Source organism: Chenopodium album, chromosome 22 (assembly GCF_948465745.1).
Source record: "Chenopodium album chromosome 22, dcCheAlbu1.1, whole genome shotgun sequence".
NCBI classification, from domain to species: Eukaryota; Viridiplantae; Streptophyta; class Magnoliopsida; order Caryophyllales; family Amaranthaceae; genus Chenopodium; species Chenopodium album.
The window spans coordinates 39,731,174-39,755,497 of NC_137855.1; the positions used below are offsets into that span (position 1 = coordinate 39,731,174).

General features: G+C 37.0%; 1 protein-coding gene and 2 pseudogenes across 1 annotated transcript; all 3 read right to left on the minus strand.

The window, feature by feature from the left end:
- Positions 1 to 997: 997 nt before the first annotated feature.
- On the minus strand, positions 998 to 2,001 carry LOC145604426 (long-chain-alcohol O-fatty-acyltransferase pseudogene; annotated as a pseudogene).
- Positions 2,002 to 18,537: 16,536 nt separating this feature from the next.
- On the minus strand, positions 18,538 to 19,068 carry LOC145604428 (cytochrome P450 71B34-like). The gene has a single exon (XM_081660327.1). It carries the CDS (start codon positions 19,066 to 19,068, stop codon positions 18,538 to 18,540), a length of 531 nt encoding a protein of 176 aa, XP_081516453.1.
- A 1,277-nt stretch (positions 19,069 to 20,345) lies between these two features.
- Positions 20,346 to 21,356, minus strand: LOC145604429 (6,7,8-trihydroxycoumarin synthase pseudogene; annotated as a pseudogene).
- Between the last annotated feature and the right edge of the window lie 2,968 nt (positions 21,357 to 24,324).

A 24,324-nucleotide genomic window follows, 5' to 3' on the forward strand; every position in this document is an offset into this window, starting at 1 on the left:
TATTAAATTATATGAAGGCTATTTTTCTTAAATATTACGAAAAAAAAAAAAAAAAAAACGTTGTATTGTAAATATAAAAAAACGAGCAAGTATTACATCGATAATTATGCGTGATGTCGGTTGTTGATTTAACATTACTCCATACTACATACGGTATATTTTTTTACATTATTCTTTAATTGTGCTCCGCGCGGCATTGGAAAAGGCAAACTCTTGAAGTCATCGAAAGAATAAACTCTTTATACTTCCTCCGTCCCTTAATACAAAAACTCATTTTTTTTTTTGGGTATATATAAATACAATCTCTCTTTCTATTTAAATATTGCACATTTTTTAACATTATTACTTTTTTTTTTTATGAATTGTCATATTTATTGTACTTTTAACATCAATTCTCAACACTTTCTCTCTTTGTTTATTAAATAATTTTCAATTATTATTTTTTTCTCTATCGCTATCTAACCCCACATGCACATATTTATTTTTAATCATTAGTTTTAAACAATTTATAACTTTCTTAATTCCCACACATATATACTTTAGTTTTATCCCCCTGGAAGTATCTTCTCCCTCAACTTCCCCTTTCTATCTATACTATCTATGCTAATATATTAATAAAATAATAATAATAATAATAATAATAATAATAATAATAATAATAATAATAATAATAATAATAATAATAATAATAATAAAACAACAACATTGCTAAGAACGTCCATGTGTCACGTAGTCCTCTCATTGTGCCACATCAGGGAGTGTATTCACTTACATTCTCCCCCCCCCCTCAAATTGTGTAGCTCGTCAATCCACGCTAGGTTGACCCGAGAAAGATTCTGACCCAATAAAACCCTTCATCTAAACTGTTAAAATATCCTTCAAGCTATGTAACCCCACCACTACCAATGTTCAACATATTTGAACCCTCAAATGAGTCAAATCTATTAAGTAGAAAGGAAAAAATAGTAACTGGAAAAAGAATAATAAATAGTAAATCCTAGCAAATTTTGAATGACCCCTTGATAAACTTATACAATGTCATAACTTCCTCTATAGCTCTAGTATCAAGTTGGTTCCTTGCAAGTGGCGGGAAGAACCACCAATATCCAGTACCCATAACAAACCCAACCGTCAAAGGCCCAGTTATAGCCCAATGAAAACCCAACTTTTGGCCCAAAAAATCCTTCAACGAAAACTCCAATAACACACAAAGGCCATGCAACACAAAAAACCATGTAACTTCCCACGAGGGGCTCACACGTGCCAAATAATAAAATATTAGCTCATGCATTAACCCAGACACCAGAAACGCCACCATCACACCAGTGAATGAGGCCCAATATAGGCCCAAATAATTGGACAAAAATGCCCTAGTTGGAAAAATATACAATGTGACGCAATATATCTGTTACGATGAGGTTCTACCTCTTCCCCCAAAAATCACCAAGAGAAGTTGACAAGTAAGGCTCATCGGACGGTGAAAGTAGCTCCTCACCCATGATAGACCCCACAATTTTATTGATGATCCCCATGAAAACATCAATGAGTAAATATAGCATGCAACCATGCATCACAAAGAGCAAACCTCGATTTAATGTGTCTTTGTAAATGTCGCAAATAGCCACCATAAGTTTGATAGGAAAAATATAATGGGTTTTCTAATTTGAGACAATGTGTATTTATTTTTAATTTTAATGGGAAAAGCGGCAATTAGTATAAATTTAACCAATGATAAGTGTGCAGATGATAAAGGCCCGAGATTGAAAGAGTATAAGATAAGCTTGAAGTAAGCAAGCCATGTAATGAAGAAAACAGTGATTCCGGCAGGGAGGATAGAGGAGAGAGTAAGTGGTAATATGGTAAAAGGGTGAAGATTGGAAGAAGAGAACAAAACCTAAGTTTACCTTTAGGAATTTTGTATACAATAAAATAGCAATAACAAAGAGAAGCTAATACTATTGACCATAATTGGAGCAATGCCTTTGCTTCACTTTCTACCATCATTGAGTTCTTTTTTTCTTTTGAATTTTGGGTTTAGCTTGTTTGCCATCTTAATTTTTTTTTTTATGATTAGTATGTATAAATTTAATATTGCATGACAAAGTTAGACGTCAAAAAATGTACATGTAATTCACCATTGATTTAGTTTATGTGTTACGTTATTGTATGTGTGTTCCTACTCCTATTTCTTCCTTAGAATCGGTTTCACCCACGCATGAAATATTGGCCTTGCCAAAGGTGTCTATGAAGGCGTGTGTTTGTATGTGCTTTTCTTTTTTAGGTTACTTCAATTCAATAAGAGAGAGAGAGGGAGAGAGAGAGAGATTATCAATGTAAGTAGTTTGATCATGTAAACTTGATGTTGAGATAAGAATCTAACTAGCAAATAAAGAATTGACACTTCAAAGTATGCATATACCTTCGGAGGAACTAGAAATGGAGGAAAGTTAGGCATTTACAAATGCATAACAAGGGGTATTCATGTAAATATACATATGTACAAATGAATGCATATTCTGGTATCATTGGATGATCAAATAGTACCATTGAATATACAGTGATACTATATATGCACATGATGGTATTATATATCACTACTAGAAAAATATTTATTTGCTGCTATTAATTTGCTGCATTTCTAGCAAAACGCCGCAAATTAAAATGAGTTTTACATGTACATAAATCAAAATTATTGATTCGAAGGGGTTTTTCATAAGATACGCTGCAAATGAATAATATCCACCTTTACCCTAAACCCTCTCATCCTTACTGCCTAATTCATTTTAGTCTCTCTCCCTCTTCCAACCTTCGTCTGCTTCAAAGTTCAACCACCACCTCAGTCTCTACAACCATCACCGCTTACCATCTCCACAACCGGTCGCCGCCCTTTTTCACCTTCAAATTTGTTCACCGTCGCACTCTCCACAACTCGCCTCACTATCAATTCACCTATTTGCTGTCGCTTCAGTTCAATTCGCGGAGCTGCTGTGCCCTTGTCGTCGTTGTTGAGCACTAGAGCTGCTGTGCCAGAGCTGATGTTCCCCTACCGCCGGTGTAGAGCATTTGTTCCCCTGCCGCCGGTATGGAGCCTCATTCGATGTGCCCTTTTTCACCGTCGCTCTTTTTTGTGGTAAATTGTTATTGTCGTAGCCTTTCCTTTCACTAACGCACTACCAAAGGTAATAATGCTAGAAATTATCTCTTTAATTGAGAATGAATTTTTATTTGGGTAGTGTTTTGGTTGTTTATATTTGCCCTAATTTATGTTTAATTATATGACATGTAAATTGGTGTTTGTAACTGTTTAAAATTGTTTGAAACTCTTTAGTGATTAGTTCTTGCTTTAATTGATTAGTTTTTGCTTCAAATGATTAGTTCAGAGGTAGTTTATAAGTATTCCTATTAGTCAATGCAATTGCATGTGCTATGTAGTTCTTTCGCCCATTTTGGTTTGTAATTTGCTGCATTTTTCGAGATTATGGTTGACATATGAAGGTCTCGTTTTTCTCCTTTTTCTCATTTTTTTTCATTTTTATTTATGAGGAAAGTATAAGTTAGGTTGTAAATCAAGTATTTAATGCATATGCTACTCTTTCATTACATGAAAATCTCACTGAAATACTGAATGGGCTTGACTTTTTTTAAGCTTGTATGCTAAAATTATTGTCATTATCATGTTATTTATTTGCTGATGACCAATTTGTGCTGCAAGATTCGGAATTATGATGAAAAGTCTGTTTTGTTGGAATGGCTCACAGAAATGTCAAGGTAATGCTAATGCATTTTACTAAATAATTTGGTTGTTTATTCTTAATCAACTTTAACCTCAAATTAATGAAAATTAATGGCTCACAGAATTGTTTTTTTTTTTTACTAGGCTTAGGGTACATGAGGGACAAGAGCCAAATGACTCAATGCTTGATAATGTGATTAATCGCTTAATTTGTCTCTCTTATGAATGTGGGATAATTATCTATGCCGTATGATTTAGATTTGTAAATTTTCTAGATTTTATTAAGTCCTATTGATTGTAGTGTTGTCTTGGGGTTTTATATGTAAAGTTGTGAACCTTATGTATGAATGGCAGTGAGGTTGTGGAATGGACATAGATGTGTAGAAAAAAGTAATTGGCATTCTTATGAGTTTAAAATTTTCATTAAGTGGTAGGATTTGATGAGAATTGTGAACATAAATGGGAAGTTATTTAATACTTACTTTTTATGTTTTGGAATAGTTAAGCATAGGAATGGTTCTAATATCTTATAAATTTCTTTATTATAAAATACCTGAAGTGTAATTTCAATTTGATTTAATTTTTTCTTTTAATTGTTTAGGAAGAAATCATGCTGCTAATCTGCTACTGTTGATTTCATGACTCAATAGTTTCAGTTCTTTAAGGGTTTTTTGTCTTCCAGATCCTGCTATTGCGGTTGCTGACCAAGCAAATAGAGAGGAAGCTAATTCTTGATCAGTTTTTGTGGGAAATGTGAGTATTTTTTTTTCCTATTACCAGTTTGATAGATTATCAAGACACATTTTCTGATTTTCATGATATTTCTTTTGTGATGCATACTTTATGTACTTGCAATCATACAATGTGTGATTGTAACTTATTAGGTTAATTATACATGTGCTTGACTGTATTGTGCTGTTATTAGCTTATTCATATGTTCATATGTTGCCAATGTTTTTGTGCGCTCATGATATTGAAAGGAATGGTGTCCTTCGAACAAGTGTACTATTCCGTTAGCGGGTTCAGAATTATTAGAAAGCTAATATATTCAGTAAGGTCAAGTGATCGGAATGCCTGGGTGGAGGCCGCTTCCGATCAGTAATATTAATGGATAATTAATGTTACAGCTTAATCTTGACTGAACCCTTCGGGTCACACCCAAGCATTCAACAAACCGAATCGACGAATTAATTCGGAAGGAATTAATGAGTCAACCGAGTAATATTTATTTAGACGTCGGAAGTTCGAGCTTAGAGCGTCGAAACCGAGCGTCGGAAGTCGAGTCGAAAAATAGTGAAAGACGAGACGAGAAATAGTAATAAATCAACAAAAGACCAAAATACCCCTAGCATCGGAATGCCCTAGCAAACCGAGTGCTAAGGGCGTATGGCCTAGCATGGTGGCTAGCATGCGCACCAAGCCGAGCCTAGGCTGGCTGGTGCGTGCTAGCGCACCCATGCTAGCATCGCAAGGCTAGGCGCTGCCTAGTGCGTGCTAGCATGCTAGGCTTGTGCGCGCAATGGCTAGCAAGCCATGCCGCAACAAGCTGCTGGAGCTAGCACGCTAGGCGCGCCAGCCCGCAACAGCTAGCAGCAGCATGGCTAGGCCATTGCTTGCTGCCTAGCAGCGCTGGCCGAGGCACAAGGCCAGCAGCAGCAGCCCGCACAAGCATGCTGGGCATGCTGGCCAGCAGCAGCAGCAGCCCGCATGCAAGTGCTGGGCTTGCTGGGCTTGCTGGGCGTGGCTGCCACGGACAGCAGCACATGGCAGCCCACCTTGGCTGCCTTGGTGCCCAAGGGTGGGTGCCATGTGGCTTGTGGTCCTTGAGTGTGTGGGAGTGAGTTGGCCGGTTATGGGAGAGGGAGTGGGGAGCAAGTTTGGTCCCCCCCTTCTCCAAATGGTCCTCACCTAACCACTCACATGAGCTTGCCACTTGTTGATTTATTACTAGCTTGATTATTAATTTTATTTTAGCTTTAAAATAAAATGGAAAAATCAAAGTATCCCACATTGATGGGAGAGCAAATGATACTCCCATCATTTCCTATAAATACCCAAGTATGGGCATTGGGAAAGATGCTTGAGTAAGAGTTGGAAAAGGCATCACATTTAGTGAAAACCTTTGAACTCAATATTATTACTCGGGTTTTGTTGGTCGGGTCTTGCTAACTCCAAGACATTGGACCTAGTCGGTTTTGTTGGTGCGGGTGGACTTCGTTGGAGGTCTCCGTGCGAGCGGGACTTGAAGCTTTCAAGTAAGAGCTCATTTGGAGCGAAGCACGCGTCAAGGGTAATTAGCTTATCTTAATCTTGTGATTAATTTAATTATGTTTATGGTTTTATTTATTGCGAGTGCGGTCTTGGTTTTGGGTTTGTTTTCCGCGGTGAGTCGGACTCACCAAACCCCAACAGCGGTATCGGAGCCTCGCTCGTTTATTTTTAAAATCATAATATTTTCAAGGTGTTATTATGGCTTATTTTTCTGGTTTTAAGTTGCTAATTATATTAGTAACTCGTTTTTTCAAACTTTACCTCGTATTTGAGCTATCTTCAGCCCCGAACTCAGATTTCGACCCAAAAATAGTGAATTTTGGGTGGAAAACGTGTTCTGGAAATGGTTTTACCCTCCTAGGGCTCGGTTTTTAGCCAAAAAACGACCAGAAATGCATTTTTCGAGGGATTTTTCGTTTTGACGAAAAATTTTAAGTCTTTCTAACCTTGAAATTTGGTTGCATATTTATGGTGGTTATGTAAATGGTTCTTTCCTTATTTTATATGCAATTTTAGACCACTTTAAGCATGATTACTTGGTAGTAATTGGTGCTTGAAAGTTTGGTTTTATTTTTCACATAATTGCAAATTAATTGCATTGAGTGTGAAATAGTTGTTCTTTGATGCTTCCAAGTATTAAAGATTCAATCTTTATTTATGATAAGTGATTGAAACTTTGAGTTACTAAATTCCATGAATTTTGGTTAAACTTTGTTGATTTAATCATTTTTTAGTTGATTGGAATCATAAAGTTTAAAACTTGTGATAGAAATTGGTTTATCTTCATATTGGAAGATATAATTTTTCATGAAGTCACAAGTATTAAAGTTGGAGTCTTTATTGAACTTATGTTCATTTTTCCAACTCCCTTTTATTTTGTCAAAATCTCAAGATTAATTTAAAGTGATTAAATTAATAGTGAGAAATGCCCTATTTATTTTTGTTACACCAAGTTAGACCAATTTTATTAAAGAATGATTCTTGGTAATAAATTTGGTTAATTGCTTTGGATGAATTATTTAAGTTGGACTTGTTATTTTTCATTTTTCCTCAAAAATTGATTCTAAAATTAATTTAGAATTAATTTATAATGTCACACATAAAATTCGATAATTTTCGAAGCATTAGCACGCAACACGAGGCCTAAGAGCCCCGAGCTAGCTCTCGGCCAGCTGGGCTGCTCACGCAACCCATATGTGGCTGCCGAGGCTGCTGGGTGCTTCGTGCTTAGGTGCGTGGTGCTGTGCGACTGTGTGTGCGAGGAGGGGCGTGGGCTGATGCTCGCTGCCAGCCATTTACCGCACCAGCCAGCAACAAAGCAGCAGCATGGCGCAGCAGCAGCATAGTGCTGTGCGCGCTGTGCGTGCTGCTACGCTTGGCTTGGCTGGGCGTGGCGTGTGCGAGCACAAGCAGCCCATGGGCATGCTTGGTGTTGCGGGTGTGCGAATGGGTATGTTACGTGCTTGTTGTACGGTACGTACGATCCCATAATTGGCACAATAACCCCGGGTCATTAAGGCGATGCTATTTTAAAGTTAATTTTAGCATTGCTTAATATGTAAATAAGGGCAATTTTGGGTTCCAAGTCTTAGTGCTAGGCACTTAGACATTATGGAATACGTAATTTTGCTTAACTTGTCGTTTTAATTATTTTAATTATTTTGTTTATTTAATTAAAATTTTGGAGGCTAGGCCTCGGGTTTTTGAGCGACATTTGCAAAATTAATTTTGACAAATATTTGGGTTCACCGACTTAATTAATTGGATTAGTTAAGATTGGATGCGGAATTTAGTGGGAGCGTCTCTTAGTTATTACCATAACCGGTTAAAACAACTTTGACTAGTTTAATTAGGCGTGTTAATTGAATTAACCACCTAGATTAATTACTAGTTCCCGCGCGGTTTTATGCATTGTTACTTGTTTGATCGTTGTAAAATGCATGGGCCATTCACAGATAGTGAATGGATGAATGGAATGTAAAATTCTCTCACAGGTTTTATAAAATGGCAACTAGTGGGGCCCGATTAGGATAGAAAATACGGACTGTGATCCGTGATGTATTTTTTGTAAATCTAAATACGGTCTGCGAACCGTTGAGTATTTTTGTACCTTAATATTTAGATTAGTCCTAATCGTAGTAACTAGCAATTATATTATTTGGTCAAGTCTTGAAGACGGGGTTCTTAGAAGACGAAGCCATGAAGTCTCAAAAGAAGACCTTTTGAAGACATGAAGATCTCAAGGGGTCATGCTAGTTGCCAAATGCATCTCTATTTATGTTTTCGATATATATTTATGTTTATATATATATGAATTATATGTTAGATGCATGGTTAGGATTTCGAATGTTGAGATGATTAATTAAGTTCACTTAAATCAACCAACATAGAAACCCTAGGTCCCTTAAAATTGAGTAAAACTTGCCATTCCAAAACACACTTACCAACCGAACGAGGGTAGTGGTGGGCTACGCCAAAGCGAGGCATCACTACTTCTCCAAGGAACGTAAGGCATACTAGGTATGCAAGTGGTTTTGGTTATACTCAACGATATGAGTGATGGAGTCCTAACATGTCGTGGCAAAGTGAATAAATTGTTTAGAGAGCATGGGATGCGACGATTTATTCAACCAAGAGTGGCTTGGAGCCATTAGCAAAGCGTTGCTTACCTTAGGAGATTGAGTGTTAAGACAAGCCAAAGCATGCTTAACCACTCTTTGTTTCTTTGGATCTTGGAATCGACTTATTCTCACCAAAATTGGGGACAATCTTTAATGTGTGAATAAGACGTTTTAAATAAGTTTGATTAAAACGCATGATTTCAATCTTATTTAAGTATAATGAATGGTTTTTCATTTTAAATTCTTTCAATTGTAGAATCATGTCTTCAAATAACTCAAACAACCAATTCTCGTTACGCTCAATTCTCGACAAGGAGAAACTGAGTGGGCCAAATTTTCTTGATTGGCAAAGAAATTTGCGAATTGTTCTCATGCAAGAGCAAAAGGAATATGTCCTTGATGAGGAAATGCCCGAGACTCCCAATGAGGAGGTGACTCAAGCTGCCCTAAATCGATGGCAAAGTGCCAATCGAGATGTCAAATGTATCATGTTGGCCACAATGTCTCCTGAACTTCAAAAGACTTTCTTTGAAAAGGAGACGGCTTTTGAGATCATTTCTGAATTGCAGAATATGTTCCAAGAGCAGGCCCGAACTGAAAGGTTTGAAACCCACAGGCAGATCCTTGAGAGCAAGCTCAAGAAAGGAGAGCCAGTCAGCCCACATGTACTCAAAATGATTGGATTGTTTGAAAACATGGGAAGGCTTGATGCGGGGTATTCAACTGAGATGGCAATTGACATCATTCTCCACTCGCTGCACAAAGGCTATGATCAGTTCAAGATGAACTATAATATGCACAGCATGGAGAAAACCCTCACCGAGCTTCATGGTATGTTGAAGCAAGCTGAGCAAACGCTCAAGGATGAGGGAAAGCATGACATGCTCATGATTAAAAAGGGCAAGCCGTTCAAATTTTCGGGCAAGAAGAAGAAAGGCTTTAAGGGGAAAGGTAAGAAGAAAACTTTTCCGCCTAAGTCTAAAGCTACCAAGGATAAGAGGGTAGCGTCTTCTAAATCTGATTCCGAATGTTTCTACTGTAAGAAGAAGGGACATTGGAAGAGAGATTGCCTCAAGTTCAAGGAAGATAAGAAGAACGGAACCGTTGCTTCTGAATCAGGTATATTCGTTATAGACTTTAACTTCACTAGCTTAACATCATGGGTATTAGATACCGGATGTGGCTCACACCTTTGTTCCAATTCTCAGGGACTAAAGAACGCTAGAAGGCTAGAGAAGGGAGAGATTGAACTCCGGGTCGGCAATGGAGCCAGAATTGGTGCCGTATCCGTAGGAACTCTCAGTTTGTCTTTGCCCACCGGGCTAGTTTTGGAACTCGATAATGTTTATTATGTTCCTAACATTACCAAAAACATTATTTCAATTTCGGCGTTGGACGCCAAAGGTTTTGAATTTCGAGTAAAGAACAAAGAATGTTCATTTTATCTCGATAATGTTTTATATGGTATTGCACATTCTGAAAATGGTCTTTATGTGCTTTCTTTAGACAAACAAGTTTATAATGTTTATAATGATACCAAAAGAGCTAAGACCATGGAGTCAAATCAGACTTACTTGTGGCATTGTCGTCTTGGCCACATTAACATCAAACGCATCAAGAAACTTCTACAAGAAGGTGTTCTTGACTCTTTCGGTTTAGAATCGTTTGAGAATTGCGAAGGATGTCTATTAGGCAAGATGATTAAACAGCCATTCTCCAAGTTGGGAGAAAGGGCAAGTGACTTATTGGGTCTTATACATACAGATGTATGTGGACCAATGAGCTCAACCACAAGAAATGGACATCGATATTTCATCACTTTCACAGACGACTATAGTAGATATGGCTATGTCTACCTCATGTCGCACAAATCTGAATCATTTGAAAAGTTCAAAGAATTTCAGAGTGAAGTTGAAAATCAGCTTGGCAAGAAAATCAAAGCCCTTCGATCGGATCGAGGTGGTGAATACTTGAGCCAAGAATTCGATGACCATCTGAAAGAAAAGGGTATACTTTCAGAATTGACACCTCCAGGAACTCCACAATGGAACGGAGTATCCGAAAGGAGAAATCGGACCTTGTTAGACATGGTACGATCAACAATGGGTCTTAGTGATCTTCCTATCTCTTTCTGGGGACACGCACTTCTAACTGCGGCACTAACACTGAACCGTGCTCCATCAAAAGCTGTAGAAAAGACTCCATATGAATTATGGACGAAGAAACCTCCTAGGTTATCTTTTCTAAAGATATGGGGATGCGAAGCATATGTCAAGAAATTGATCTCTGACAAACTTCATCCCAAATCTGACAAGGTTTACTTTGTGGGCTACCCAAAAGAAACCAAAGGGTATTACTTCTACAACAAATCGGAGAACAAAGTGTTTGTTGCTCGCGATGGTGTCTTTTTGGAGAAGGAACATCTTTCCAAAATGACAAGTGGGAGGAAAATCGAACTCGACGAAGTTCGTGAGGATGAGCAACAAAATCATAATGACAGTCAAAGTGCTCAAACAGCATCTGTTGACGCAGGTCAAAATGATCAAAATGTGCAAAGTCGAACCGACAATGCAAATGCTCAATCCATTACCCTACGTAGGTCTCTGAGGCCGAGATCTCAACCTGATAGATATCTTGGTTTAGTATTAACCGAGAATCAGGACATCCTGATCATGGATGGAGATGAACCGGCAACCTACAAGCAAGCGATGGCGAGCACCGACTCTGCTAAATGGCAAGAGGCCATGAGATCTGAAATGGATTCCATGTTTGATAATCAAGTCTGGGACTTGGTTGACTTACCCGAAGGTTATACACCGATCGGATGTAAGTGGATTTTCAAGATGAAAACCGACAAAGATGGAAATGTATTCATTTACAAAGCTAGATTGGTGGCAAAAGGTTACAGACAAGTTCATGGTATTGATTACGATGAAACCTTTTCACCAGTTGCAATGCTTAAATCCGTTCGGATCCTCCTAGCGATTGCTGCATATTACAACTATGAAATATGGCAGTTGGACGTCAAAACCGCCTTCCTTAATGGTTATTTGGAAGAAACTGTGTATATGACACAGCCTGAAGGTTTTGTCGACCAAAACAATGCTGGGAAAGTTTGTAAGCTTAAGAAGTCCATTTATGGATTAAAGCAAGCAAGCAGAAGTTGGAATCTGCGTTTCGATGAAGCCATCAGTAAGTTTGGTTTTATCAAGAATCCAGATGAATCTTGTGTTTACAAGAAGGTCAGTGGGAGTGACATCACCTTCCTAGTCTTGTATGTCGATGACATATTACTCATTGGAAACAGCATTCCGTTGTTAGAGTCTGTAAAGGCCTGGCTTGGAAAGTGCTTCTCAATGAAAGACTTGGGAGAGGCTCAGTACATACTAGGCATCAAGATCTATAGGGATAGATCGAAAAGGATGATTGGATTGAGTCAAAGTACTTATATTGATAAGGTACTTGCTCGATTTGGCATGGAGGAGGCCAAAAGAGGTCACCTGCCAATGTCACATGGCATAACCCTAAGCAAGAAGCAGTGTCCACAGACACCTGATGAGCGGGTAAGAATGAATCAGATTCCATATGCTTCGCTTATTGGATCTATCATGTATGCCATGATATGTACTAGGCCAGATGTGTCGTATGCCTTAAGTGCTACGAGCCGTTACCAATCAGACCCAGGAGAGGCGCATTGGACTGCGGCCAAAAATATCCTAAAGTACCTGAAAAGGAACAAGGATAAATTCCTGGTGTATGGTGGCACAAAAGATTTGGTTGTGGAAGGTTATACCGACGCAAGCTTCCAGACAGACAGAGACGATTTCAAATCGCAATCTGGATATGTGTTCTGTCTAAATGGAGGGGCGTTTAGTTGGAAGAGCGCAAAGCAGAGTACAACTGCAGATTCTACAACTGAAGCCGAATACTTGGCAGCTGCTGAAGCAGCTAAGGAGGCTGTTTGGATTCGTAAGTTCGTTGGCGAACTTGATGTTGTACCCTCTATAAAGGGTCCAATAGCCCTCTATTGTGACAACAATGGAGCTATTGCTCAGGCCAGAGAGCCTAGAGAACATCAGAAGGTCAAACATGTCAAGCGGCGATTTCACATGATTTGAGAATGGAAATCAGAGGGTGAAATCAGAATTTGCAAAGTTGGAACGGATGACAATGTAGCCGATCCACTTACTAAACCTTTGCCTCAAGTGAAGCACAACAAGCACGTTGAGGCAATGGGAATCAAGCATGTAGGAGACTGGCTTTGATTTCCTTGTTTAGTGTTTTAGTTAATTTTGAGAAAAAGTTAATGTAAGACACTAAGGAAAACCATTCATGTTTTGGAGTAATATAAAATTTCATGCAACATTTTATTACTCCGTTATGCTATTTAATTGTGGTTTAGGATTAAATAATGAGTCCATTCGATTCTGAGAATATTCAAAATAGGGTATCAAGACCAGTCTTGGTAAGGAAACACCTATTAAGTGAACATTGAATATTATAATCGAAAATTATCCCTAATCAAGGTCATTTAAACGATGGACGATTAATGACCAATTGAGATTAGTGTGTAGTCTGATTTATAGCACCGTTTCATGTGCTACGGGGACATGATTGTCATAAATCATTTGCACAGGTATTGGTTTAGAACCATACTGGATCGACCTATGAGAATACTTTAAGAAATTAAAAATTTGTCATAAGTATACTTCTCATTATGGCTATCGGAACCTATTTCCTCGACCATGAGTATTGTGAGTTCTCTTGTTTGAGTACTAGTTCGCTTTGATGTTGTCAAACGTCTGCCGTAATAGGGGATTATAACGGCAACACTCGGGCGGCTAGGTCCTCTCAGTAAGAGGAGCTACATTACAAGACTGGGAATGTCCCCCTAGTAAAATAGGGAAGATGTCTTTGTTGTATACAAGGCCTCTCGTAGAGCGAGACTGTAAAATGCATGGCCGTGCTCGGATGGATTTTAGAAATCATCTGTTTATTGACAGTCGGACTCGGAATCGGGAAACACTTCTGGACGTAATAAGGATGACAAGATAAATCTTACCTTATAGTTCATGAAGAGACATTAAGCGACATAGGAAAAGGCTGTACACAATATGAGCACTTGTCCGGAAGGACAAGTGGGAGATTGAAAGGAATGGTGTCCTTCGAACAAGTGTACTATTCCGTTAGCGGGTTCAGAATTATTAGAAAGCTAATATATTCAGTAAGGTCAAGTGATCGGAATGCCTGGGTGGAGGCCGCTTCCGATCAGTAATATTAATGGATAATTAATGTTACAGCTTAATCTTGACTGAACCCTTCGGGTCACACCCAAGCATTCAACAAACCGAATCGACGAATTAATTCGGAAGGAATTAATGAGTCAACCGAGTAATATTTATTTAGACGTCGGAAGTTCGAGCTTAGAGCGTCGAAACCGAGCGTCGGAAGTCGAGTCGAAAAATAGTGAAAGACGAGACGAGAAATAGTAATAAATCAACAAAAGACCAAAATACCCCTAGCATCGGAATGCCCTAGCAAACCGAGTGCTAAGGGCGTATGGCCTAGCATGGTGGCTAGCATGCGCACCAAGCCGAGCCTAGGCTGGCTGGTGCGTGCTAGCGCACCCATGCTAGCATCGCAAGGCTAGGCGCTGCCTAGTGCGTGCTAGCATGCTAGGCTTGTGCGCGCAATGGCTAGCAAGCCATGCCGCAACAAGCTGCTGGAGCTAGCACGCTAGGCGCGCCAGCCCGCAACAGCTAGCAGCAGCATGGCTAGGCCATTGCTTGCTGCCTAGCAGCGCTGGCCGAGGCACAAGGCCAGCAGCAGCAGCCCGCACAAGCATGCTGGGCATGCTGGCCAGCAGCAGCAGCAGCCCGCATGCAAGTGCTGGGCTTGCTGGGCTTGCTGGGCGTGGCTGCCACGGACAGCAGCACATGGCAGCCCACCTTGGCTGCCTTGGTGCCCAAGGGTGGGTGCCATGTGGCTTGTGGTCCTTGAGTGTGTGGGAGTGAGTTGGCCGGTTATGGGAGAGGGAGTGGGGAGCAAGTTTGGTCCCCCCCTTCTCCAAATGGTCCTCACCTAACCACTCACATGAGCTTGCCACTTGTTGATTTATTACTAGCTTGATTATTAATTTTATTTTAGCTTTAAAATAAAATGGAAAAATCAAAGTATCCCACATTGATGGGAGAGCAAATGATACTCCCATCATTTCCTATAAATACCCAAGTATGGGCATTGGGAAAGATGCTTGAGTAAGAGTTGGAAAAGGCATCACATTTAGTGAAAACCTTTGAACTCAATATTATTACTCGGGTTTTGTTGGTCGGGTCTTGCTAACTCCAAGACATTGGACCTAGTCGGTTTTGTTGGTGCGGGTGGACTTCGTTGGAGGTCTCCGTGCGAGCGGGACTTGAAGCTTTCAAGTAAGAGCTCATTTGGAGCGAAGCACGCGTCAAGGGTAATTAGCTTATCTTAATCTTGTGATTAATTTAATTATGTTTATGGTTTTATTTATTGCGAGTGCGGTCTTGGTTTTGGGTTTGTTTTCCGCGGTGAGTCGGACTCACCAAACCCCAACAGATATCCTCACTGACCATACAAACCCCTCCTCACAATTGGAGGTGTTATCCATAGATCAGGGATGTTGCACTATTTGAGGCTTGAGGGTGGATAGGCAACTAGGCAGTACATCCCAACTATGAATGACATCTGCAGAAATCTGTTTTGACTGCCTGACTAGCTAGGAATAGTATAGATATGCTCCTATCGCACATAGGTCTCTAATGGGGGCATCTTGTATATATATCCAGCTTAGTTGATAATCAAAAGCTTTATGCTATAGGTGATAGTATCTTTTGTATTATTGTTATTGTTATTATGTGACTCACTTGTTATTAGGTGATAGTCAAAACCTATGTGACTCAATTGTTGTCTAAATGCCATTATTTTTTATAAGTATAAAACTGAAGTATTATTGTTATTTTTATTGTTATTATTTAAATTACTTTGATGACTTACTATATACATTGTATCATGTTCATAGGTTTGCACGTCTTTAAATGAAGATCCTTACACCGATGGTGATATTGAAGAAGTGCAGAAGATATGGGCCTCATTTTTCACTAATTATTGTGTATGATCATAGTTGTTTAAAAATATTTTGTGTTTCGTTTTGGATTTATATATGTAAGTACAAAATTGAATCAAACATTTTATAATATATATTTTGATAATCTAATTTGAGTTAATCAAAGTATTATGTCCATAAACTTCAGGATTACAGGTCCTTCATGAGTATATTACACATAAACTACGGAGGTGCTGCTGAAATTTTGTTTCATTCATTATTTATTACCAAATAATAGTATTTACAAAAAAAAACAAAAAAAAATTATTAATTAGCTGCGGGTGTTGCACATAAAGCGTAGCAAATAATTCATTATTTTATTGGTGGAAAATATTTATTTGCGGGGATTTAAATAGATGACCGCTGCAAATAAATACATTGATTTGCTGCAGTTGGTACCGCAGCAAATCAATTGATTGATTTGCTGCCCTGGCGTTTGCTGCCACCTCAAAAACGCAGCAAAATAATGATTTTTGACCGCTGCAAATAAATGTTTTTCTAGTAGTGTATGCATTCGGTTGTACAAAATTTATGCATAAATAGTACCATTAAGGATTTAATGGTACCATATAAACTTTCAGTGGAACAATCAACATGTGGTCCCCCATCACGTGATACAATTCGACCAAAAAATAGGTGGGGTCCACCTATGGACATCTCTCTTCCTATCTCTCTCCTCTTTTCTCTCTCTATCATGTGTTTTAAAAATATTTTAATCAATGTTATGCATTTACATATACCTTCGTGGCTTCGTAAAAGATAAGATGATCTTACAAGTTGCAACTTATAAAAAATTTGTTGCATAACTTTGATCGGTTAGTGTGTAGCAAGTAGGTTAAGAACACGTAAAAATAAAAAGGGTTACCTACTTCGCGTCCTAGTTAAAACTTTAGCTTTGATAATGTGTATTTTTTAATAGATTAATACTTACTAGTTGTATTTTATATATTGTGATATGATTGCAAAATACGATATAGATATAGTATAATGTGATTTATTAGTAAATATTTGAAGGCTTAGAGAGGTAAGGAATATAAAGTTGTTATTAATGTAACACGCACAAATGACAAATCACAATTGCTTCAAGGTAAAATTTGAACAAGTTGAATATTGATAGCTACGAGTACCTAACTAGCTTAGCCATTGGTAAAAAAAAAAAAAAAAAGAAAAAAAAAAGGCATTTAAATTTCCTAAGTTTTACACTTGAGTCCCTTAACATTGGAGTTTTAGGCCTATATTTTAGGTTCATGGCACTATGAAATTTACATAACTATAAAAGCATTATAACATGAGATTTCACGTGAGATTTCACGTGAGATTTCGTTAGAATGTATTTCAATTTTTTAAGGATATACGAAGTATAATTGAGTAGAACAAATTAAAACATAATGGAGGGAGTAATATTTAGTCGGGTTTGTCTAACTTTGTCACGACGTCAACTAAACAATAATAGTATATTGTACTCACTCGATCTGCTCCTAAAGTTACCTAGTTTTAATTGTCTCAATGGTTTTTCCTATATTATTGTATATTACAAAGTTATCCATATATTCAAATCCCGTACAAATATGTCAAAATAACTATCATTGACTCAATTTTTATAAATCGTAGAGATAATAATTTTATAATTATATGTAGTATTATGTGCTAATAATTTTTAAGTGAGGGTATTTTAGTCATTTTGACAGAAAAAGGTTACTGAAATAGGAAAGAAATAAGTTTGTTGCAAATAATAGGTAGCATCCTTTTTTAGTAAATGTTGCAAATAATTCAAATAATTGTTAACGGAGGTAGTACATATATGTATATATATACATATACATATATGTATATATAACATATTCAAGATTTCTAGTGAAATAATGTGATGCATGAAATAACTTAAGATTGATAAAGGAACACTTATTTGACTTAATTTGTTGTGTACTTGTAAAATTACTTAAGATTCATAGCATCTCTAGTTGATCTCAGTAAAATTTCAAAATAATATTTTTATTGAATTATTTGTAAATTGATGTGTTGAAAAATAAAAGGTTAAAATAGTACATCTATCATTATATACATACTGTATATGTGGAAGACCTTACATTTTATACCACAACTTTTTAAATTTAATCTTGATATGCATATTAAGGGCCAAAAAAAAATGCATATTAAAGTTTCAAAAAAGGTTTTGTCAATTTCAAAAGTCATTTCATCTTTTGTACGGTGTACAGTGTCACATTCTCATATGATGATGTGTTGCATTTCTATTGTTTTTGATAGAGAGCTATAACTTTTCCAATATACTTTGTATGACTTTAGCCATCGTCCTCCATATATATTCATTACACATTATTAATTATAATGTTTATTGGTCACCAACTCATTTCTTCATTTACTTGCATATATTATCAGTAACCACAGCCACAAACTTGCGTAAGATATGTTACATAATAATACTTTGCCATACACCATAGTACATAGCCTTAATCAAATAATTAAAACTAAGATGATGGATTTTTACATAATACTTTGCCATAGACCATAGTACATAGCCTTAATCAAAGAATTAAACCACAGCCACAAACTTGCGTAAGATATTTTACATAATACTTTGTCCATAGTACGTTACATTTGCATCAAAAATAGTACGTTACATAGCCTTAATCACAGAATTAAATCTAAGATGATGGAATTTTTTTTTTTTTTATTTTACAACAGTCAAAAGAAGGGAAGATGATAGATGAGAGAAAAGAGATTGAATGAAACATGCTTGTATGATTTCAATATCTTTGCCCTTAGAATTTCTTTGCTATCAAGCAAAGTTGTTGTTTCTTATGCATAATAAGACCAGGGAGCACATTGGTGTCGTCAATGTCTTCCATGTTTAAACCATCAGGCAATTCCCAATCAAAAGAATATAACAAATTGGCTAACACAAGCTCAAGGCTTGCTAGACCAAAATTCGCGGCAGGGCACATCCTTCTTCCACCCCCAAAATGAATCATTGACATTGTTACTTTCCCTTTCAAATCCATTGAACTGCCAATAAACCTCTCTGGCATAAATATTTCTGGGTCTTTCCAATATTTTGGGTCTCGTCCAATAGCCCATGCATTAAGAATTACTATAGTATCCGGTAAAATGTCATATCCTTCAATAATGCTTTCACAAACCGTTTCACGTGGAATGAGTAATGGGGACGGTGGGTGTAGCCTACATGTTTCTTTCACTACTGCTTTGAAGTATTCAAGTTTTGAGAGATCGCCTTCCAATATAAAACCTTTATTTTGTACCTTGCTTCTTAGCTCTTCTTGTACTTTTTTCATTGGAACGGGGTTCTTTATTAGCTCTGTAAGTGCCCAAATTACCCAAGCTGTTGTGGTATTTGCTCCTCCACTAAAAAGATTCTACAAGTACATCAGATTTTATTGGTATCACCAAATAATTGAACAATGGTTCAAAAATTAAAAGTTAAAAAAATAAGGGAATTTTGACTTTTACCACCTTCAAATAACCACTTAATTGAATTTACCAGCTCCAAAAAAAAAAGATTTACTTTACCACCAACAAAAATTCCAAAACTTTGATTTTACCACCAACTAACGGATTCCGTCCATGAATCCGTTAGTAGGGCCCACCTTTTTGATGTTTCTTCTTCATCTTCCCCGATTTCCATATCAACCCAGCCGGCAACGAAATTAACTCATCGTGGCTGGTCGGAATTTCGTGTGGGGGCAAGGGAGGGGTCGGAATTTGGTGTAGACTAGGGAGGTGGTAGGAATTAGGCGGTGGTTAGGGTTTTAGGTGTGCGGATTGGTGGTGGCTAGGGTTTTAAGAGTTGTTGGAATTGGGGGGGGGGGGGCTATATGGGTGGTCGGAATTTGGTGGCTAGGGTTTTGAGGTCGGAAATTGGTGGAGAGTGGGGTCGAATTGAAATCGATGCGGTGGCTGTGGCTGTGCGATGCGATTGGGGGGTCCTTCGTCAGGTGCGGTACGGTGGTAGTGGTTAGGTGGTGGGTTGGTCGTAGCGGTTAGGTGGTGGCTAGGGTTTTTAGGTCGGAAGTTAGTGAAAAGGGGTCGAAATTGGCACGGTGGCTGTGGCTGTGCGGTGCGGTGCGGTGGTAGCTGTTAGGTGGTGGGGCTGGTAGCGGTTAGGTGGTGGGGGCTGGTCGTAGCGGTTAGGTGGCGGGGCTGGTCGTAGCCGGTCCGGTGGTGGGGGTCCCGAAGGTGGCAGCAACTACCGGTTGATGGATGAGGATTTTTAAATTTTTTTGTTTTTTTTTTTAATTTTTGTTTAAAACTAACCCAATAATATGGCGACACGTGTGCAAGGAAGGCCCCACTAACGGATTTATGGACGGAATCCGTTAGTTAGAGGTGATTGGTGGGAAAATTGATGTTTTATTTTTTTATGAGGTGGTAAAGTAAATCTTTTTTTTTTTTTGGAGGTAGTAAATTCAATAAAGTCGTTATTTCAAGGTGGTAAAAATCAAAATTTCCAAAAAATAATTAAAAATTTGCACATTTAGTTAAAAAATTATGTATGCATTTAAAATTCTTTTCATCCTTTTCACTTGATTATGTATATACAAAGTATAAATATTCATGAAACACTTACCATTAGAATTGCTTTAATATGGTTCATTGTGAGCTTATATGCAAATGAAGTATCATTCCTGAGGCGGAGAAGAATATCAACTATATCTTCTTGCTCTAATTCAAGCTTGTTTTTGTTAAGATGGTCGTTAATAATGTTTTCATAAACCGCATCTAAGCCATTAAAGGTCTTCTCAAGCTTAGAGGATTGTCCACTTAGTTTATCAAGCACACCTCCAAGAGGAAAATGATCACTATAGAAGAAGGCTGCGAACATCGTTTGGATTTCTGATAGAAGGCTATGGTATCTGCTTCCTAACTCTTCTTTATCGCTGTATCTGTGCATTTTCAAACAACAAATACACCAATATTATTCATAGATTTGATGGAGTTATAGTTGTATACTTGTATTGAAATTTAATAAAGCTAAAGGTTTTATTTGTCAAGTGGTATGTGTTTTTATACATTAGCCAAGGATTTGTTATTAGTACTCTCTTCGTCCCTAAATTATATTCCTATTTCTCTCTATTATCTGGGGAATAAATGCTAAATTTAGGAATGTAATTTAAGGACGGAGGGAGTACTCAAATCATGATATAAATTGCAACAGTTTGACATAAATATTTCCGGCACTCTAATAAAGTGCAAATACGCATTAGTGTTATACGTACCTCTTGCCAAACATGATCCTGCTAGAAGTTGAGCTTGCATAATTGAGAATCAATTGACTCAAATTGACGACTTTAGAAGCAGAAGATAGAGAAGAAACCTCTTGAATCAGCCTTGAGACTTCATCATGGCGTATTGAAGCGAACAAATGGACCTTCTTCGAGCTTAGGAGATGGACAATTAGTACCTTCTTCATCTCTTTTGAATAATCACTATATGGACTAAGGGCTACGTCTAACCCACCGTAACTTAACCTCTTTCTTCCGACCGTGAATGGTCTATTACAAAAATTCTTATCTTGCGTTTGAAAGACCTCTTGGGCTAACTTTGCCGATTGTATGACAACCATAGGTTTACTCATTAGCCGGAGCGCGAAAATTGGGCCATAGGACTTGCCTAGTTTGGAATAGTAGACGTGAGTGTTTAAGGGTTGAAATTGGTGGAGGTTTCCAATTAAGGGAAGCCCTTTTGGTCCAGGAGGAGGGCGAAATCGCTGTCTTTTACCATTTTTGGAAAGTATTGCAAGAAAGATGATAGAAAGAGCCGCAAAAAGAAGTAAGTGGACTAACATTTGTTTTGAAAGTTGGTATTTGTAGTAAACTTTTTATTTTTTTTGGCTAATTGTTCATGTGTTTACCATGCAACTAAGCAAGACTATTTATAGTGAGGTGTAAACATATTTTTTAAGGGGTTTTCAGTGCGGCAGGCCACACCGTGTGACATGGGTTATTGGTTTTGTCCGGGGCTACTTGTATGGGTTATTCATCATTCAGGGATTACTTGTATTTTTTTTGTTTCAAAGGTTACTTGTATCGGTTACTTTAGGGGTTACCTATTCAAGGATTATTTTAAGAGGTTACGTATTTAAGAGTTACTGATAGGAGTTACTTATTCAGTTGCTTAGTGCGAATCCCGTGTGAGAGTAATCTCTGACGGACCGAGTAACTCTTGAATAAATAATTAGCCCTATAATTTACCCTTGGCCAAACAAGTAACCCCAATATAAGTAATAATTCAAGAATAAGTAATCCCTGACCAAATGAATAACCTACTACAAGTAACCCTTGATCGAACAAGTAACACCAAAATAAGTAACTATCTGACCAAACAAGTAACCCCTGACCAAATGAGTAACCCCCTACAAGTGACCTCATACCAAACCTTCATACAAAGCCAGTAACACCCTACAAGTAACCCCTGACCAAAACCAGTAACACTCTACTGGTAACCATTGACCAAACCAGTAACACCCTACAAATAACCCCTGCCGCACCATGTGGCGGCCAGCCGCATACAAAAATTTGTGAATTTTTTTAACCCAATTGCCATAGTTTGAATAAGACTATCACATTTGCTTTTATATTCGATTATGTGTGGATTCTAATCGGCTATGAGTTAGTTAACTAACAAAAAAAAAACATACTTAGTATAACTGGTATTATAGTGACTTAAAATTACTCTTTTTTACTTGTGACGATGCATTCATCGATTATAAAATTAAAGTCTGGTAGACTCTAAGTTATTAGGGTTTCAACCTAGCTAATCATACACATCTAACTAATTCGGTGGAAGTTTTTGGGATAGTACTTGCATGTAATTGTTGTTTATATCTCAATTCACACTTATTAATAACTAGTTGTGTAGCACGCGGTCTCCCAATTACAATGATAATTGTCCGTAAATCATGTATATGGTGGTGTTGTTACATGTCAATTAAATTTGAAGTGTCTAAATTTTGTTAGCATTTTAATTATTACAACATTTTCGACTTACATTCGTTTATTTAGAAACAAATTGGTATTTTGGTACGAAATAAAAAATAAAAGAAATTATTTATCCCTTTTTCAATTCCATATTCAAATTGAATGAAATTGTTTAACACTAATTAGTATTGGTGCGAATTGGTCACACTAAAAATATACTTTGTAACATTATTTAATTATGAATTTCATTCTATTTCAACATCGTCTTAAAATTTATTAGGTTAATTTGGAAACCCATTATTGTTTTTGATTTGTATTTCAAGAGTATGTACTAAACAAAAGAAGTTTTGTAATCACTGGTTATATATGTTTTATGATTTTAATATGCAACTAGTGTGTGGCCGGGACGATGCACCGCGTTGCTAGTTTAATTATACTTGTTTAATTTGATAATCAAATTGATTGTTTAGATAGTAAGATTTGTGGTTTCGAGTTTAACTCTTGCTATAAACATTTTTTAGTTATCAAACTCAATCATTACATAATGGAAAGCAAATCAACTTATCTAAGTTAATTATTATTTTGTTATATAAATAAACACAACTAATAAATGACTATGATGGTAAGACTATTAACTTAAGACTTGTTGGTCTTGAGTTCAAGTCTTGTTATAAGCATTTTTTAGATGCAATCCTAATACATGTGTAAATGACATGTCATGTTTATATTGACATGTGACGCATATTGTTGACAAGTCGAACTTAAAAAGGGTGACACGTGAAATGTATTCTGTTTAAGGAACGCTTTTAATATATAAAAAAATAAATAAATAAATATAGATAGATTAGTGAAAATCATTTGTAAAAAGGTTGTATCCTGAAGTAGTGGTCTTCAATCTACTACTAGTCTACTAGTAGAATTAAATGGCACACATTTTGCATTGATAGATTGAGTCAACATCAGAATTGTATCAATTGTAGAGAAACAAAAACGTTTAAAATTGTGTCACAGTACAAGTGAAATATGTATAGTAGTGTGCAACATTAGTGTCCTACCACATATATATAAGAATCGAGGCTATAATAAGAACTAGGAACTAATCAAAACCCTTAGATCATGTTAATCGGACGATCAACATGCTTCCCGTGTCATTAATGACATTTTCGTTATATTTCAACTTTACAAAGTGATTTTCAGTTTCATTTCTAAAAAGTAAATGAAAAGTTAGTAAAAGTAAATGAAATTAGTCATAAAGTAAATGAAAATTGCCTTAAAAGTTAAAAAACAAGAAAAAAAAGTTTAAAAATTCGCGAAATTACGAAAATGTCAATAATGAATGCGGGAGAGATGTGAGTCGTCGGATGTAGGGTGATTTAAGGCTGAGATTGGTTCCTAGTTCCTATTATTCAACGAGGTTCTCACATGAGATTGGTTCCTAGTTCCTTTTTTTTTTTTTTTTTTTTTTTTGCAACTTTTTAAAAACTTGAAAATTGTAAGCAAATATATTACTAGTATAATGAATATTATTTTTCAAATTAACAGGATATTTTAAACTATGACATTAGAATTTTCCAAAAACAAAAACAAAAACAAAAATATAAGAAAAAAGAAAAA